Here is a 16,325-nt window from a genome sequence, read left to right on the forward strand (position 1 = left end):
TGTTAAGGCTTTACCTCAGCCTACTGTAGTTTCTGCCGACCCTAAGTGGACTCTACTACAGTCCATGCAAGCACAGCTTTCGGACTTGATGCGTGAGTGTCGGGCTGAGAGTGTTGCGCCTCCGCCTACACTCCCTCCGCCTGCGCTCGCTCCGCCTGCGCTCGCTCCGCCTGCGCTTGCTCCGCCTGATCGCAGTACCACCTGCCAGGCGTACGATGTTGAGCCACGGTCTGAGTTTGCTGTTCCCAGTGGTGTTCAGCCTCCGCCTTCTTTAAGGCAACCTTTGCTATGGGATCAGGAGGATTATACCTCTCTTCCTCCGCCTCCCCTTGCTGCTCCACCAGTGGTGCAACACTCGGTTGAGGTACAACAACCTCTCCCGTCCATGAGTCAGTCTCCTCAGCTCTCGCTGCAGCGAGCTCAACCATCCACAAGGCAAGCTCCACTACACCTTGGCCTTGCGTCTCAGGAGCCTCAGCTTGCGAGACATTTACCTTGTTCTGCGCAGCCTCAACCTCATCACGCTCCGCTCACACCACAGGAACAGGAACTTGCTACTCCGCTTCCACCAACCGCTCAGCAAGCGCAACCCTTGGGTTCAACCACTCATGCTAGGAGTCAGCCTCCTCCACCCATGCGCCTTCCTTCTGCTTCGTCTTTTATTCAGCCTTTGCAGTCTGAGCCTCAGGTTCTCCCTCAACAGTTACTTGAAGAGGAAACCACTAATATTGTTCCTACTCGTTCTGACTCTGCTGTTCAGCATTCTTGTCCGATATCTTCACTTCACTCTGGTGGTGAGGCGTCTGATGATGAGGAGGCACACCTGGATCCCTCGTCAGACGTGGATGAATCCAAGCCTTCTCCACAGTCTATTGACTTTCGTAAGGTCTTGGCTCTGCTTAGGGAGGTTTATCCAGACCACTTTGTCTCTGCTATTCCCCGCTCTCCGCCATCTGAGTTTTCGCTGGGCATACAACAAGCTAAGTCCTCCTATACTAAGCTAGTCCTAGCAAGGTCCTCTAAGAGAGCATTAAGGATCTTAGGGGAGTGGCTGCAGACTAAGCAACACCTTGGCAAAACTTCTTTCATGTTCCCGCCGACTAAGCTCACTTCGAAAGCGAGCGTTTGGTATGCCACAGGAGAAGCACCAGGCTTGGGAGTACCTGCCTCTGCCCAGGCTGACTTCTCAAGTCTGGTAGACTCGCCTCGGAGAACTGCAATGAGGCGCTCTAAGGTTTGCTGGACCTTCTCAGACCTTGATCACTTACTGAAAGGACTGTTTAGAGCATTTGAGATGTTCAACTTTCTTGACTGGTGCCTGGGGGCCCTCAGCAAGAAAACCTCTCCTGCGGACAAGGATTCTGCCATGCTATTAATGTCCTGCATGGATAAGGCCATTAGGGATGGATCTGGTGAGCTTGCGTCGATGTTTGTATCAGGGGTTTTGAAGAAAAGGGAACAGCTGTGTACCTTCCTTTCCTCCAGCATTACACCTTGCCAAAGGTCACAACTCCTTTTTGCTCCGCTCTCGAAGTTCCTCTTCCCCGAAGAGCTGGTTAAGGACTTGTCTGCTGCCCTGATACAAAAGGACACACACGATCTTGTAGCCTCATCGGCTCGTAAGTCTAAGGTTGCTACCTCAGTCCCCAAGACTTATCGCTCCCCAGTGGCTGATACCCCTGCTACGAGGTTCATTCCGCCCTTTCGTGGTAGAGCCCCCAGCCGAGGAAGCTCCCGTCCAGACTCTTACAGGAGCAAGTCCAGGAAAGGCTCCAGCACATCTAAAGGAAAAAACTGACTCTCCGCATCTCCAGACAGCAGTAGGAGCCAGACTCAAGATCTTCTGGCGAGCCTGGGAGAAGAGAGGTGCAGACGCCCAGTCTGTCAGTTGGCTGAGGAACGGTTACAGGATTCCATTCTGCCTCAAACCACCTCTGACCACATCGCCCATCAACCTCTCTCCCAACTACAAAGAAGAGGACAAGAGGCTAGCATTGCACCAGGAGGTGTCGCTACTTGTGCAGAAGAAGGCAGTGGTTATAGTCCGGGACCATCAATCCCCGGGCTTCTACAACCGTCTCTTTCTTGTGGCCAAGAAGACAGGAGGTTGGAGACCGGTGCTGGACGTCAGCGCGCTCAACGCGTATGTCACCAAGAAGACGTTCACGATGGAGACGACGAAGTCGGTCTTAGCAGCGGTCAGGCAGGAGGACTGGATGGTCTCGTTGGACTTGAAAGATGCCTACTTTCACGTTCCTATTCATCCAGACTCCCAACCTTTCCTGAGATTCGTTTTTGGAAAGGTTGTCTACCAGTTCCAAGCCCTGTGTTTTGGCCTAAGCACAGCTCCTATGGTCTTTACTCATCTGATGAGGAATATAGCAAAATTCCTACACTTATCGGACATCAGAGCCTCCCTCTACTTAGACGACTGGCTGTTGAGAGCCTCCACGAGTCGTCGCTGTCTGGAGAATCTCAATTGGACTTTAGACTTAATCAGAGAACTGGGTCTATTAGTCAACATAGAAAAGTCTCAACTCATTCCCTCCCAATCCATTGTGTACCTGGGAATGGAGATTCGGAGTCAGGATTTTCGGGCTTTTCCATCGGCCCCCAGGATAAGCCAAGCCCTAGAGTGCATCATGAGCATGCTGAAGAGGAGCAGTTGTTCGGTGAGACAGTGGATGAGTCTCACAGGGACCCTTTCATCACTGGCCCTGTTCGTCGAGCTAGGGAGACTCCACCTCCGCCCTCTTCAATTCCATCTTGCAGCTCATTGGGACAAGGGTTCGACTCTCGAAGCAGTCTCTATCCCAATCACCCAAGAGATGAAGACCACTCTCCTGTGGTGGAAGCACAACCTCCTTCTCAGGGAGGGTCTATCGTTGGCTATTCAGACCCCCAATCTTCATCTCTTCTCAGATGCATCGGACTCGGGCTGGGGTGCGACCTTGAACGGACGGGAATGCTCGGGAACGTGGAACGAAGAACAGGGATTACTCCACATCAACGGCAAGGAGCTACTAGCAGTTCATTTAGCCCTGTTGAACTTCAAGTCCCTCCTGCTAGGCAAAGTGGTGGAGGCGAACTCAGACAATACCACAGCCTTGGCTTACATCTCCAAGCAAGGAGGGACCCATTCGAGGAGCCTATACGAGATCGCAAGGGACCTCCTCATTTGGTCAAGAGGTCTAAACCTCACTCTGGTCACGAGGTTCATTCAGGGCGATATGAACGTCTCAGCAGATCGCCTAAGCAGAAGGAATCAGGTCATTCCCACGGAATGGACCCTCCACAAGAGTGTGTGCAACAGACTTTGGACCTTGTGGGGTCAACCTACCATAGATCTGTTTGCCACCTCCATAACCAAGAGACTTCCGCTGTACTGTTCCCCTGTTCCAGACCCTGCAGCAGTTCATGTGGATGCTTTTCTACTGAACTGGTCCCATCTCGACCTGTACGCATTCCCACCGTTCAAGATAATAAACAAAGTTCTGCAAAAATTCATCTCGCACGAAGGGACACGGCTGACGCTGGTTGCTCCCCTTTGGCCTGCAAGAGAATGGTTCACAGAGGTACTTCAATGGCTAGTCGACATCCCCAGGACTCTACCTCTAAGAGTGGACCTTCTACGTCAACCTCACGTAGACAGGTTGCACCCAAACCTCCACGCTCTTCGGCTGACTGCCTTCAGACTGTCGAAAGATTCGCTAGAGCTAGAGGCTTTTCGAAGGAGGCAGCCAGTGCGATTGCCAGAGCGAGAAGGGTTTCCACTCGTAGAGTCTACCAGTCTAAGTGGGAGGTCTTCCGAAGCTGGTGTAGAGCCAATTCAATATCCTCTACCAATACCTCTGTGACCCAAATAGCTGACTTCCTTCTACATCTTAGGAATGAGAGATCCCTTTCAGCCCCTACGATTAAAGGGTATAGGAGTATGTTGGCTTCAGTTCTCCGCCACAGAGGTTTGGACCTTTCTTCCAACAAGGACCTTCAAGACATTCTTAAGTCTTTTGAGACGTCTAAAGAGCGTCGTCTATCCACTCCAGGCTGGAACCTAGACGTAGTCTTAAGGTTCCTTATGTCACCTAGGTTCGAACCTCTCCAGTCAGCTTCCTTCAAGGACCTTACCCTCAAGACTCTTTTTCTCGTCTGCCTTGCAACAGCTAAGAGAGTCAGTGAGGTTCATGCCTTCAGCAAGAGCATTGGTTTCACGACCGAATCTGCAACATGTTCTTTTCAGCTCGGATTCCTAGCAAAGAACGAACTTCCTTCACGTCCTTGGCCTAGATCGTTTGAAATACCTAGCCTCTCCAACATGGTAGGTAACGAACTAGAGAGAGTTCTTTGCCCTGTCAGAGCTCTCAAATTTTATCTTAAGAGGTCTAAACCTCTTCGAGGACAGTCAGAAGCCTTATGGTGTGCCATCAAGAAACCTTCTTGGCCCATGTCCAAGAATGGGGTTTCGTATTATATAAGGCTTCTGATTAGAGAAGCCCACTCTCACTTAAAGGAGGAAGACCTTGCATTGCTGAAGGTAAGGACCCACGAAGTAAGAGCCGTAGCTACTTCGATGGCCTTTAATAAAAACCGTTCTCTGCAGAGCATAATGGATGCAACCTATTGGAGGAGCAAGTCAGTGTTTGCATCATTTTATCTTAAAGATGTCCAGTCTCTTTACGAGAACTGCTACACCCTGGGACCATTCGTAGCAGCGAGTGCAGTAGTAGGTGAGGGCTCAGCCACTACATTCCCTTAATCCCATAACCTTTTTTAACCTTTCTCTTGAATGCTTTTATTGTTGTTTTTATGGTTGTTACGGTAGGCTAAGAAGCCTTCCGCATCCTTTTGATTTGGCGGGTGGTCTATTCATTCTTGAGAAGCGCCTGGGTTAGAGGTTTTGTAGAGGTCCTTTAGTAGGGGTTGCAACCCCATATACTTTAGCACCTTTGGGTTGATTCAGCCTCCAAGAGGAACGCTGCGCTCAGTAAGGAAGACGAACTTAAAAAAGAGGCAGAGTAACGGTTCAATTCGACTTCCTTACCAGGTACTTATTATTTCATTGTTATTTGAGATAACTGTTATATGAAATATGGGATACTTAGCTATCCTTTAATCTTGTACACTGGTTTTCACCCACCCCCCTGGGTGTGAATCAGCTACATGATTATCGGGTAAGTTTAATATTGAAAAATGTTATTTTTATTAGTAAAATAAATTTTTGAATATACTTACCCGATAATCATGATTTAATCGACCCTCCCTTCCTCCCCATAGAGAACCAGTGGACCGAGGAATAATTGAGGAGGTGTCAACAAGAAGTACTTGAGTACCTGGCCACAGGTGGCGCTGGTAAGTACACCCCCTTCTAGTATTGTGATAGCTGGCGTATCCCTCCATAGAATTCTGTCGGGCAACGGAGTTGACAGCTACATGATTATCGGGTAAGTATATTCAAAAATTTATTTTACTAATAAAAATAACATTTTTCTATAATAGTGTACAGTAGAGGCTGTATATGTTTGGTGCAATTTTAGTGTCAAAACCAAAACTCTGATAACTTCATTTCCGTCAATAGTTTACTGTAGATGTTAATAAATCATTCTAACTAATTTATTTTAACCCAAAAAGTAAAATGATAAGGGGGATACATGAAAGTGCAAACACTCAATCCCAGCCTAATTTAATAACCAGATTTATATCTGACCACGGGACCAACCCCCTGGATTAGGATAAACTTTACTAGTCATGACCTATTTTGGCAATGCTACTTTCTTAGTTACTGACTAATTTAACCTTCAATGTCTTATCATAGCCATGGTTGCTTCACACCCCCATTTCAGACAACCATTTAGGTGTTAAGTGTGTTTACTTATTACAGAATAGTAGTACATGTTATTAAGGAAACAAAATGAATTTCTCAAATGTTTTGGATCTATCATTATTATTATTACTAGCTAAGCCACAACCTAATTTGGAAAAGCAGGATGCTATAAGCCTAGGGATTCCAAAAGGGAAAATAGCCCTGTGAGGAAAGATAACGAAAGAGACTACAGTATTGTGGTTTAGTGTACCTTCAAACAATAGAACTCTAATGCAAGACATTGGTTTGATTTTGGAGTGTCCTTCTAGAAGAGTTGGTTACCAGGTTCGAGAAAAGTTTCTGTTTATATCTCGCAGTAAATATATTAGTTATCTAGAGCTTTCATTATGCATTCCATGATGATAAAAGGTCACAGTTGTTAAGTGACATTTTCATTACTCAGAGAACTGTTCTAAATAAATTGCAAGTTATTATTCTATCCAGCTAACATTGTACTGTAGATGAACAATTAGAGATAAAATATAAGCCAAGGTAGACTAAAATGAAATATGTTTTTATGCCAGCTTGAAAGAAGGTTAGAAAATATATTTTAAGGAGAGAATGGGATGGTGGAAAATTACTCACCTAAGCCTTTTCTTTTCATTTTCCTTATAGTTCTGTTTATTTAAAAAAAAAAAAAGATGAGCAGCTTGAAGTGTTAATGAATTGTTCAAATTTCTCAAAGCTTATAATTGGTTGATGTGATCTAATTTTAAGTATCATCTTCCTTATTTTAGGTTCTTCTTGTTTAATTTTTTTCTACTTCTGCTCTTCCTTTCATAGGTTCGCAATGGTCACATCAAGAGAATAACAGACAATGACATCCAGTCTCTTGTACTAGAAATTGTTGGAGTGAATGTAAGGTGTGTATAATTAATGTATAGAATTGTGGTTTATAAGCCAAGAACTTAGCTTAGAAATTTATTTTATTCCTACTTATTATTAATTGCATCACTGTTGCTTGTCAGTACAGTATTAGTTTTAAATACTCTACTAAAGAAAATTATATGATTGTATCGTACAGGTAATACTAAGTTTTTATTAATTTCCAACAGAGATTCCCAATGATTTATTGTACAGTAATGGAAAATACAATGATCAAAGAATTTTAGTGTTCAATAGATATTGTAAAGGAGAATAAAAGGAAATAATTAGTTTTTCCTGGAAAATATGTCTTTGGTATGCCGTTTTTCATGATGATTTAATTTTAGGATATTTTTTCAATATTAAACTTAGCCGGTGATTATATAAGCTGCAACTCTGTTGCTCGACAGAAAACTCTACGTAAAAAATCCGCCAGCGATCGCTATGCAGGTAGGGGGTGTACTTCAACAGCGCCATCTGTCGTGCAGGTACTCAGTACTCAATGTAAACACAGAACTCAATTTTCTCTCTGTCGGGCTACCGGCAAGACCTACTAATTCGCTGTTACTAACTGGATTTGTTTTCACAACTATTTGGTGAAGTACACTATTCTAGTTTTGAGCTTTCGCTATGCAGGTGTTTTATCTTCATCTCAAAACTTGAACTCGTTTTGGATAGATTTAATTATGGTGACAAAGAGAGTATGGACTCTCTTTCACTTTTAAATGGCCGACCCTTCCCTTAGACGGAAGTGTGTTTAGGTTTTTAGTAATTTTTCTTATCACGTTATAGATCTATATATTTTATATCTCTCCGCCTTTATTAGGCCTCTTCGATTAACTTTCCATTTATTATAAACATATAAAAATAAATTTTAATGTTTTGTTTATATGCGACCTTTCCTGATAGTAGGCGGTCCTAACTTGGAACCGAAGTTAATCAACGTTGAGCCCGTTATATCGTATTTAGCCTTTAAAGAATTTAAAACTTTTTAAATGTAATGTTTTATGAAAGAATTTCTTTGATAGTCTTCGTACTGTTTTCAAAGATGAACTAACGTTTAGTTTTTTATGCTACGCAGTTGTTGACGTTCAGGACTTCCAACATGCGCTCTATCGTTACGATAGAGAGAGAGTGTATCACGGTTTCACTTTGCAGTAAGAGTAAATTGATTCTGACGTTTTGTTCATTCTTTCTTAGCTTAAATGTTTTAAATTCTAATTTAAAGGAACTTTTTATTTGGAAAACCTTTTAGTTTTTTCCTTTAGTCAAATAACATGTTTTTTTTTTTTGACGATATATAATTGGGCTCTTCTCTTAGGTGCGAAATCAAGAGAGAAAGAGAGAGAGAGATAGAGACGGAGGGAGAGAGAGGAGAGAAAACGTTCCGTTCAAGCGGGTAACGTTGTTCTCGTGTTACTCTCGTCCCTAGTCTCTGTACGGGGAGGAAGGTAAAACGTTTTTAGGTTTTTATTCTCGTCCCCAGGCTATGTGCGGTGAGAGATTGGAAACGTAGTTTATATGAACTAGTGTTTAGTCTCTTTCCCAGCCACTGAATTTTTTATCTTAATATATGTTTTTCAATATTAAACTTAGCCGGTGATTATATAAGCTGCAACTCTGTTGCTCGACAGAAAACTCTACGTTCAAAATACGCCAGCGATCGCTACGCAGGTAGGGGGTGTACATCAACAGCGCCATCTGTCGAGCAGGTACTCAGTACTCAATGTAAACACAGAATCAATTTTCTCTCTGTCGGGCTACCGGCAAGACCTACTAATTCGCTGTTACTAACTGGATTTGTTTTCACAACTATTTGGTGAAGTACACTATTCTAGTTTTGAGCTTTCGCTATGCAGGTGTTTTATCTTCATCTCAAAACTTGAACTCGTTTTGGATAGATTTATTTATGGTGACAAAGAGAGTATGGACTCTCTTTCACTTTTAAATGGCCGACACTTCCCTTAGACGGAAGTGTGTTTAGGTTTTTAGTAATTTTGCTTAACACGTTATAGATCTATATATTTTATATCTCTCCGCCTTTATTAGGCCTCTTCGATTAACTTTCCATTTATTATAAACATATAAAAATAAATTTTTATGTTTTGTTTATATGCGACCTTTCCTGATAGTAGGCGGTCCTAACTTGGAACCGAAGTTAATCAACGTTGAGCCCGTTATATCGTATTTAGCCTTTAAAGAATTTAAAACTTTTTAAATTTAATGTTTTATGAAAGAATTTCTTTGATAGTCTTCGTACTGTTTTCAAAGATGAACTAACGTTTAGTTTTTTAGACTACGCAGTTGTTGACGTTCAGGACGTTCAACATGCGCTCTATCGTTACGATAGAGAGAGAGTGTATCACGGTTTCACTTTGCAGTAAGAGTAAATCGATTCTGACGTTTTGTTCAATCTCTCTTAGCTTAAATGTTTTAAATTCTAAATTAAAGGAACTTTTTATTTGGAAAACCTTTCAGTTTTTTCCTTTAGTCAAATAACATGTTTTTTTGACGATATATATAATTGGGCTCTTCTCTTAGGTGCGAAATCAAGAGAGAAAGAGAGAGAGAGATAGAGACGGAGGGAGAGAGAGGAGAGAAAACGTTCCGTTCAAGCGGGTAACGTTGTTCTCGTGTTACTCTCGTCCCTAGTCGCTGTACGGGGAAGAAGGTAAAACGTTTCTAGGGTTTTATTCTTGTCCCCAGGCTATGTGCGGTGAGAGATTGTAAACGTAGTTTATTTGAACTAGTGTTTAGTCTTTCCCAGCCACTGAATTTTTTATCTTTATATATGTTTTCTGTTTTTTGCTAGTATTAATGTGCTGCATTATACGACTGATTTCGCAATTACTTCCTTTTAATGAAGGGTAGAATTGCGTGTTTCAGGTAGAAATCAGTAAAAGTTTCGATTTCAGTGAAATAAGTGCAAAACAGAAAATCGATAAAGTGATATGCGCAAAGTGTTACAGTGTTGCGTCCGAGGGTTCGTCTGTTCGTGCCTGTCGTTCACCTAGTCCGGGACCTCTTGCAAGCTTCCAAGCCCAGGGGAGAAGTAATGTCGAACGACTTATGGGTTCGAAGAGGCCTTGATCAACGAACAGACGTTTTTTTTTTCCCTCCGTGGTTTCGGGCGTATCTACCCAAGATCGCCCCACCCACACAAAGACGAGAGAGCCCATTTATTTCTCGTCTGCGGAAGAGGTTTCTCGTAAGAAACCATGGACCAAGGTCTCGCGGCTTATTAAGCGCAAGTCGGTCCCTTCCGCGCAAGTCCAACGGCCCAGTTGTAGCCACTGGGTCAGTTCGGACTCGCTGCAGTCTTCCGACGACTGCTCACCTCCTAAGAGAGGCAAAGCGGTACCGCATCAGGCAGTCACACCGTCTGTTGCCGCACCTGCTCCTGTAGACCCTAAGTGGTCTTTGCTGCAGACCATGCAGTCTCAGTTAACGTCATTGATGCGGGACTTTCGTGCGGAGAAGGTTGACACTGCACCAACCTCTAGCCTACAACCAACCACGGTTGTGCGTCCTGTGGACGCTGAGGCGACCTTCTGCCGCACTCCAGCTGAGAGAGTCCCGCCACCCATGCGTTCCAGTGTACCCTGCCAGCCGCATGTTGACGTTCAGTAACGCACGGAACCTTCCGTTGACGTTCGAGAGGTACAACAAAGTTGTTTTGTTTTGACGCGGTGCGTCAACCTCCGCATTCTAGAGTTGTTTTGACTGCTCAGTCTAGACAGTCAAAGCAGTCTCGAGTGGACACTGTATGTCCTCACGCACCTGTTGTGGTTGACAGTTCAGTTGTTGACAGTTCACAGACTGTCAAGCAGTTACATGACGTTGCCTTCTGGTCTGCTACTAATGCACCAGTGAGAGACTCACTGAGGTAACCTAGCTTTTATTGGACAAGGTTCCTGTAGATGAGGAAGTTGCTGTTCTCCCTCCTACTGATATTCCCTTGAGGACTCTGTCATTTGGAGAGGAGCCTTAAGCTGCTTAGCCTCCTATGGTCTTTAATTAAATCATGATGATTTTTTAAGGATCTTCGTCCGGATCTTGTAACTGCTGCTCCTCGTTCGCCTAAACGTCAGAACTTACACTAGGCCTAGCTACTTTGAAGCCGTTGTTTTTAAGCTAGTGCTCTCTCGCTCTCTTAGAGAGCGTTACGTTGGCTAGGCGACTGGTTTTTGCACCAGGAGGAGTTTTAGGGATACAGCCTTTGATTTCCCTTCTTTTAAACTGGCTTATAGAGCGAGAGTCTGATAGGACACGAGAGAAGTTCTCGGCTTGGGAGTTCATGCCTCTGCCCAGATAGACTTCTCAATTCTGGTAGACTCGCCCTGGCGCCTAGCCAGGAGACGCTCCAAGTTGTTTACAGGTCAACTTCTCAACTTTTGTCGAGCCTTTGAAGTTTTGCTGTACTATTATGTCACACATAACAAGGCTTTCAGGGATGGTAAATGGTTCCGCCTCAGTCGCTAACCCCGTCTGTTGCCACACCTGCTCCCGTAGACCCTAAATGGGCTTTGCTGCAAGACATGCAGTCCAAGCTTGCGTCCTTGATAGAGGACTTAAATGCGGAGAAGAACCTTCTGGCCAACAACCTTCCAACCGGTCGGTTGTGCGCCCTGTTGACGCTGAGGTAACCTACTCGCGTCTGCCAGTTGAGGTGGTTCCTCCTTCTGGCCAACAACCTTCCAACCGGTTGGTTGTGCGCCCTGTTGACGCTGAGGTAACCTACTCGCGTCTGCCAGTTGAGGTGGTTCCTCCTTCTGGCCAACAACCTTCCAACCGGTCGGTTGTGCGCCCTGTTGACGCTGAGGTAACCTACTCGCGTCTGCCAGTTGAGGTGGTTCCTCCACCGATGCGACCCAGTGTGGGTTGCCAGTCGCACGTTGACGTTAAGCGACGCTCGGAGGTGGTTGTTGACGTTCAGGACGTTCAACAACCAGCAGAGGTGACGCAGTGCGTCAACCTCAGCAACCCGGTAGGGTGTTGACTGCACAACCCAGACGGTCTAGACAGTTTCGGGTTGACGCTGTACTTCCTCGCGCACCCATGGTTGTTGACAGTTCACAGACTGTGCAGCAGTTCCATGATATTGCGTCCGGCTCCGTCACGCATCCACCAGTGCGACGGGATTCAGCGAGTCAGACGTTGCCCACTCTGTTGCCGTTTCCTCATCAGTTTCGGATGAGGAACCCTCTGATGAGGACGTTGCTGAACAAGACGATCAGCCCCCAGCCCTGCTATCCATCCAGAGGATGCTGAAGAAGGAACGCTGCTCAGTCAGGCTGTGGATGAGTCTGGTAGGGACGCTGTCATCCGTGGATCAATTTGTGTCACTAGGAAGACTACACCTCCGTCCTCTTCTATACCATCTAGCTTTTCACTGGAAAAGGACAAGACGCTAGAAGCGGTCTCGATCCCGGTTTCCGAAAAGATAAAGTCTTGTCTGACTTGGTGAAAGGACTATATCAACCTAAGAGAGGGTCTTCCCCTGACTGTTCAGACTCCCAACCACGTTCTCTTCTCGGACGCATCGGACGTAGGCTGGGGTGCGACATTAGACGGTCGGGAATGCTCGGGATTATGGAACTCGAGTCAAAGGACAATGCATTTCAACTGCAAGGAGCTACTGGCAGTACGTCTGGCCTGGAAAAGCTTCAGGTCTCTCCTTCAAGGCAAAGTGGTGGAGGTGAACTCGGACAACACCACGGCTTTGGCGTACATCTCCAAGCAAGGAGGGACCTACTCTCTGACGTTGTACGAGATCGCAAGGGACCTCCTCACCTGGTCAAAAGGTCTAGACATATCACTAGTAACGAGGTTCATCCAAGGCAACTTGAATGTCATGGCAGATTGTCTCAGTCGGAAGGGACAAATAATTCCAACAGAATGGACCCTCCACAAGGATGTATGCAAGAGACTTTGGGCCACCTGAGGCCAGCCAACCATAGATCTCTTCGCAACCTCGATGACCAAGAGGCCCCCAATATTTTGCTCACCAATCCCGGACCCAGTAGCAGTTCATATAGATGCCTTTCTCCTAGATTGGTCACATCTAGATCTATATGCATTCCCTCCGTTCAAGATTGTCAACAAGGTACTGCAGAAGTTCGCCTCTCACGAAGGGACAAGGTTGACGCTAGTTGCTTCCCTCTGGCCCGCGAGAGAATGGTTCACCGAGGTACTTCGATGGCTAGTAGACGTTCCCAGAACACTTCCCCTAAGGGTGGACCTTCTACGTCAGCCACACGTAAAGAAGGTACACCAAGGCCTCCACGCTCTTCGTCTGACTGCCTTCAGACTATCGAAAGACTCTCGAGAGCTAGAGGCTTTTCGAAGGAGGCAGCCAGAGCGATTGCTAGAGCAAGGAGAACATCCACCCTTAGAGTCTACCAATCGAAGTGGGAAATCTTCCGAAACTGGTGCAAGTCAGTATCCGTTTCCTCGACCAGTACCTCTGTAACTCAAATAGCTGACTTCCTCTTATATCTGAGGAAAGAACGATCTCTTTCAGCTCCCACTATCAAGGGTTACAGAAGCATGTTGGCATCAGTCTTCCGTCACAGAGGCTTAGATCTTTCCAACAATAAAGATCTACAGGACCTCCTTAAGTCTTTTGAGACCACGAAGGAGCGTCGTTTGGTTACACCTGGTTGGAATTTAGACGTGGTACTAAGATTCCTTATGTCAGACAGGTTCGAACCGCTACAATCAGCCTCCCTGAAAGATCTCACCTTAAAGACTCTTTTCCTGGTATGCTTAGCCACAGCTAAAAGAGTCAGTGAGATTCATGCCTTCAGCAAGAACATCGGATTCTCATCCGAAACGGCTACATGTTCTACAACTTGGTTTTCTAGCCAAAAACGAGCTGCCTTCTCGGCCTTGGCCAATATCGTTCGATATTCCAAACTTATCGTATGGTTGGAAATGAACTAGAAAGAGTCTTATGCCCTGTAAGAGCTCTTAAGTTCTATTTAAAAGGAACTAAACCTTTACGAGGCCCGTCTGAAGCTTTATGGTGTTCAGTTAAGAAACCATCTTTGCCTATGTCAAAGAATGCTTCATCCTATTTTATCAGACTGTTAATACGAGAAGCTCATTCCCATCTGAATGAGGAAGACCAAGCTTTGCTGAAGGTAAGGACACACGAAGTTAGAGCTGTCGCAACTTCCGTGGCCTTTAAACAAAATAGATCTCTGCAAAGTATAATCGATGCAACCTATTGGAAAAGCAAGTCAGTGTTCGCGTCTTTTTTTATCTTAAGAATGTCCAGTCTCTTTACGAGAACTGCTACACTCTGGGACCATTCGTAGCAACGAGTGCAGTAGTGGGTGAGGGCTCAACCACTACAATTCCCTAATTCCATAACCTTTTTAATCTTTCTCTTGAAATGTTTTATTATTGTTTTTGGGTTGTCCGGAAGGCTAAGAAGCCTTTCGCATCCTACTTGATTTGGCGGGTGGTCAAAGTCATTTCTTGAGAAGCGCCTGGATTAGAGGTTTTGATGAGGTCCTGTTGTATGGGTTGCAACCCTTGATACTTCAGCTCCTAGGGGTCGCTCAGCATCCTAAGAGGATCGCGAGGCTCCGTAAGGAAGACGTACTTAAAAAGGCAGAGTAATTGTTTAAGTCGACTTCCTTACCAGGTACTTATTTATTTTATGTTTGTTATTTTGAATAACTGCTAAAATGAAATAAAAAATCCTTAGCTCATAATAATGTAAACAAGTATTGCTGGTCTCTACCCACCCCCCTGGGTGTGATTCAGCTTATATAATCACCGGCTAAGTTTAATATTGAAAAATGTTATTTTTATAATAAAATAAATTTTTGAATATACTTACCCGGTGATTATATATTAAAGGACCCTCCCTTCCTCCCCAATAGAGACCCAGTGGACCGAGGAGAAAATTGAGTTCTGTGTTTACATTGAGTACTGAGTACCTGCACGACAGATGGCGCTGTTGAAGTACACCCCCTACCTGCATAGCGATCGCTGGCGGATTTTTTACGTAGAGTTTTCTGTCGAGCAACAGAGTTGCAGCTTATATAATCACCGGGTAAGTATATTCAAAAATTTATTTTATTATAAAAATAACATTTTTATAAGCTAGAAATGACTCCTAATATTTTTCTTGAATTGAGCATTAGTCACAGGAACTTTATGTGCCAGTGACTTCTAGCATTCTTTCGTTACCACCATCCAGTAGTATTTAACATTATAGATTGAGAGAATCTTTTATTATTGGTCACCCATCCTAGTACTGTACTAACCAAACCAAACATTTTATGTAACAAACCAAAATAACAAGGTGCTTTGTGACTAAATAAATCAGCTGAATAATTTATGGATATTTCATTACAGTTCCTCCTTTGCTTGCAACTACAGTTTGTTTTGACATTGTACAATGTTACAAAGAATTTCAATACTTCACAAATTAGCAATATCAGCTATTTCAGTTTAAAAGTAGGGAAAATTTAAAACTATTCAACATTTCCAAATTGTTTGTATATTTTCAGATGTTTACCTACAGTATTTTGCTTCTTTTTTTTTTACAGTTTTATTTTCTTTATTTTTCAGCACAACATACATAACATGTCCAGCAGATCCCAAGAAGACCTTGGGAATAAAACTTCCATATCTTGTTATGATAGTAAAGAACTTGAACAAATATTTTACCTTCGAAGTTCAGGTAAGGGATTGTTCTCAGAATATTTAAGACAACTGTGATGTGTATTGTTGGTGTTAGGTTTTCTCTTTAATTTTATTTGTTTTTCATGAAGATTACACAGTCTTTAATAAAGAATATTTATCTTCCAACTCACTGCAATTTAATGTAACCGACAAACTATAAATATCCTGTTCTCTTATTAGGCTTAGTTACATTCTATGTCGTTGGATATTGTCTTAAGCGTGCTTTGTGAAGTACATATTGGTGACTTATGTTCTTTAAGATTGGTTAGATTAAGCAGTCTTGAATTTGTAATTCTGTATTTTGATGGTCTTGAAGCCTTCTTCATTATGAAATGATTGCTAGTTTTTTGCTAAAAAAAAATTACTTTGAAATATTGTATTCATATACTAGCTTCAAACATGTGGAAAGTATTCTATCAATTTAGAGCCAAATGATTTTTGATTTGGTGTATAATTTAGGTTGAAAATTTCATAAATATCCTCTTTAAATTTCTAATTACCACCCATTTGGTTTTTTATTTAAGAAACCCAGTCTATATTGATGTCTCATCACTGGATTTTCCAATTTTTCTGTACATACTGTGAATGACTCTAATTAGTTTATTTTACATTACAATATTATTTAATTTAGTCCGTAATTTTTATGCGTGGTTACTGTAAATACCTTCAGTAAACTGATCTTTATAATTAGAATCCAAACTTTCTGCTGGTGGATCTGCTATTACATTACCTGTGGGTTCACTGTCAGACTAAGTATTGGCATATTTTCTTTGAGTACAATTTTAATTTTTTTAGCACATTCAATACGTAGTTTGAAAACTAAGTTTATTGTTTACTATATCATATGTAACAGAAATGTTTAAACCGCATACCTTCTGCATAGTAAATACTTAATATG

The 16,325-nt window shown here is 43.4% G+C and overlaps 1 protein-coding gene across 4 annotated transcripts in view; it reads left to right on the forward strand.

The window, feature by feature from the left end:
* LOC137646851 (cilia- and flagella-associated protein 20) overlaps positions 1 to 16,325 on the forward strand; it is a 29,590-nt gene that overhangs the window by 12,211 nt on the left and 1,054 nt on the right. For all 4 annotated transcript variants that reach the window (XM_068379925.1, XM_068379923.1, XM_068379924.1 and 1 more), the window contains exons 2-3: positions 6,644 to 6,723; positions 15,314 to 15,425. In XM_068379925.1, the coding sequence (XP_068236026.1) occupies positions 6,644 to 6,723; positions 15,314 to 15,425 (192 nt within the window). The remainder of the gene's footprint in view (positions 1 to 6,643; positions 6,724 to 15,313; positions 15,426 to 16,325) is intronic.

The sequence above is a fragment of the Palaemon carinicauda genome, chromosome 9, assembly GCF_036898095.1.
Source record: "Palaemon carinicauda isolate YSFRI2023 chromosome 9, ASM3689809v2, whole genome shotgun sequence".
NCBI lineage: Eukaryota > Metazoa > Arthropoda > Malacostraca > Decapoda > Palaemonidae > Palaemon > Palaemon carinicauda.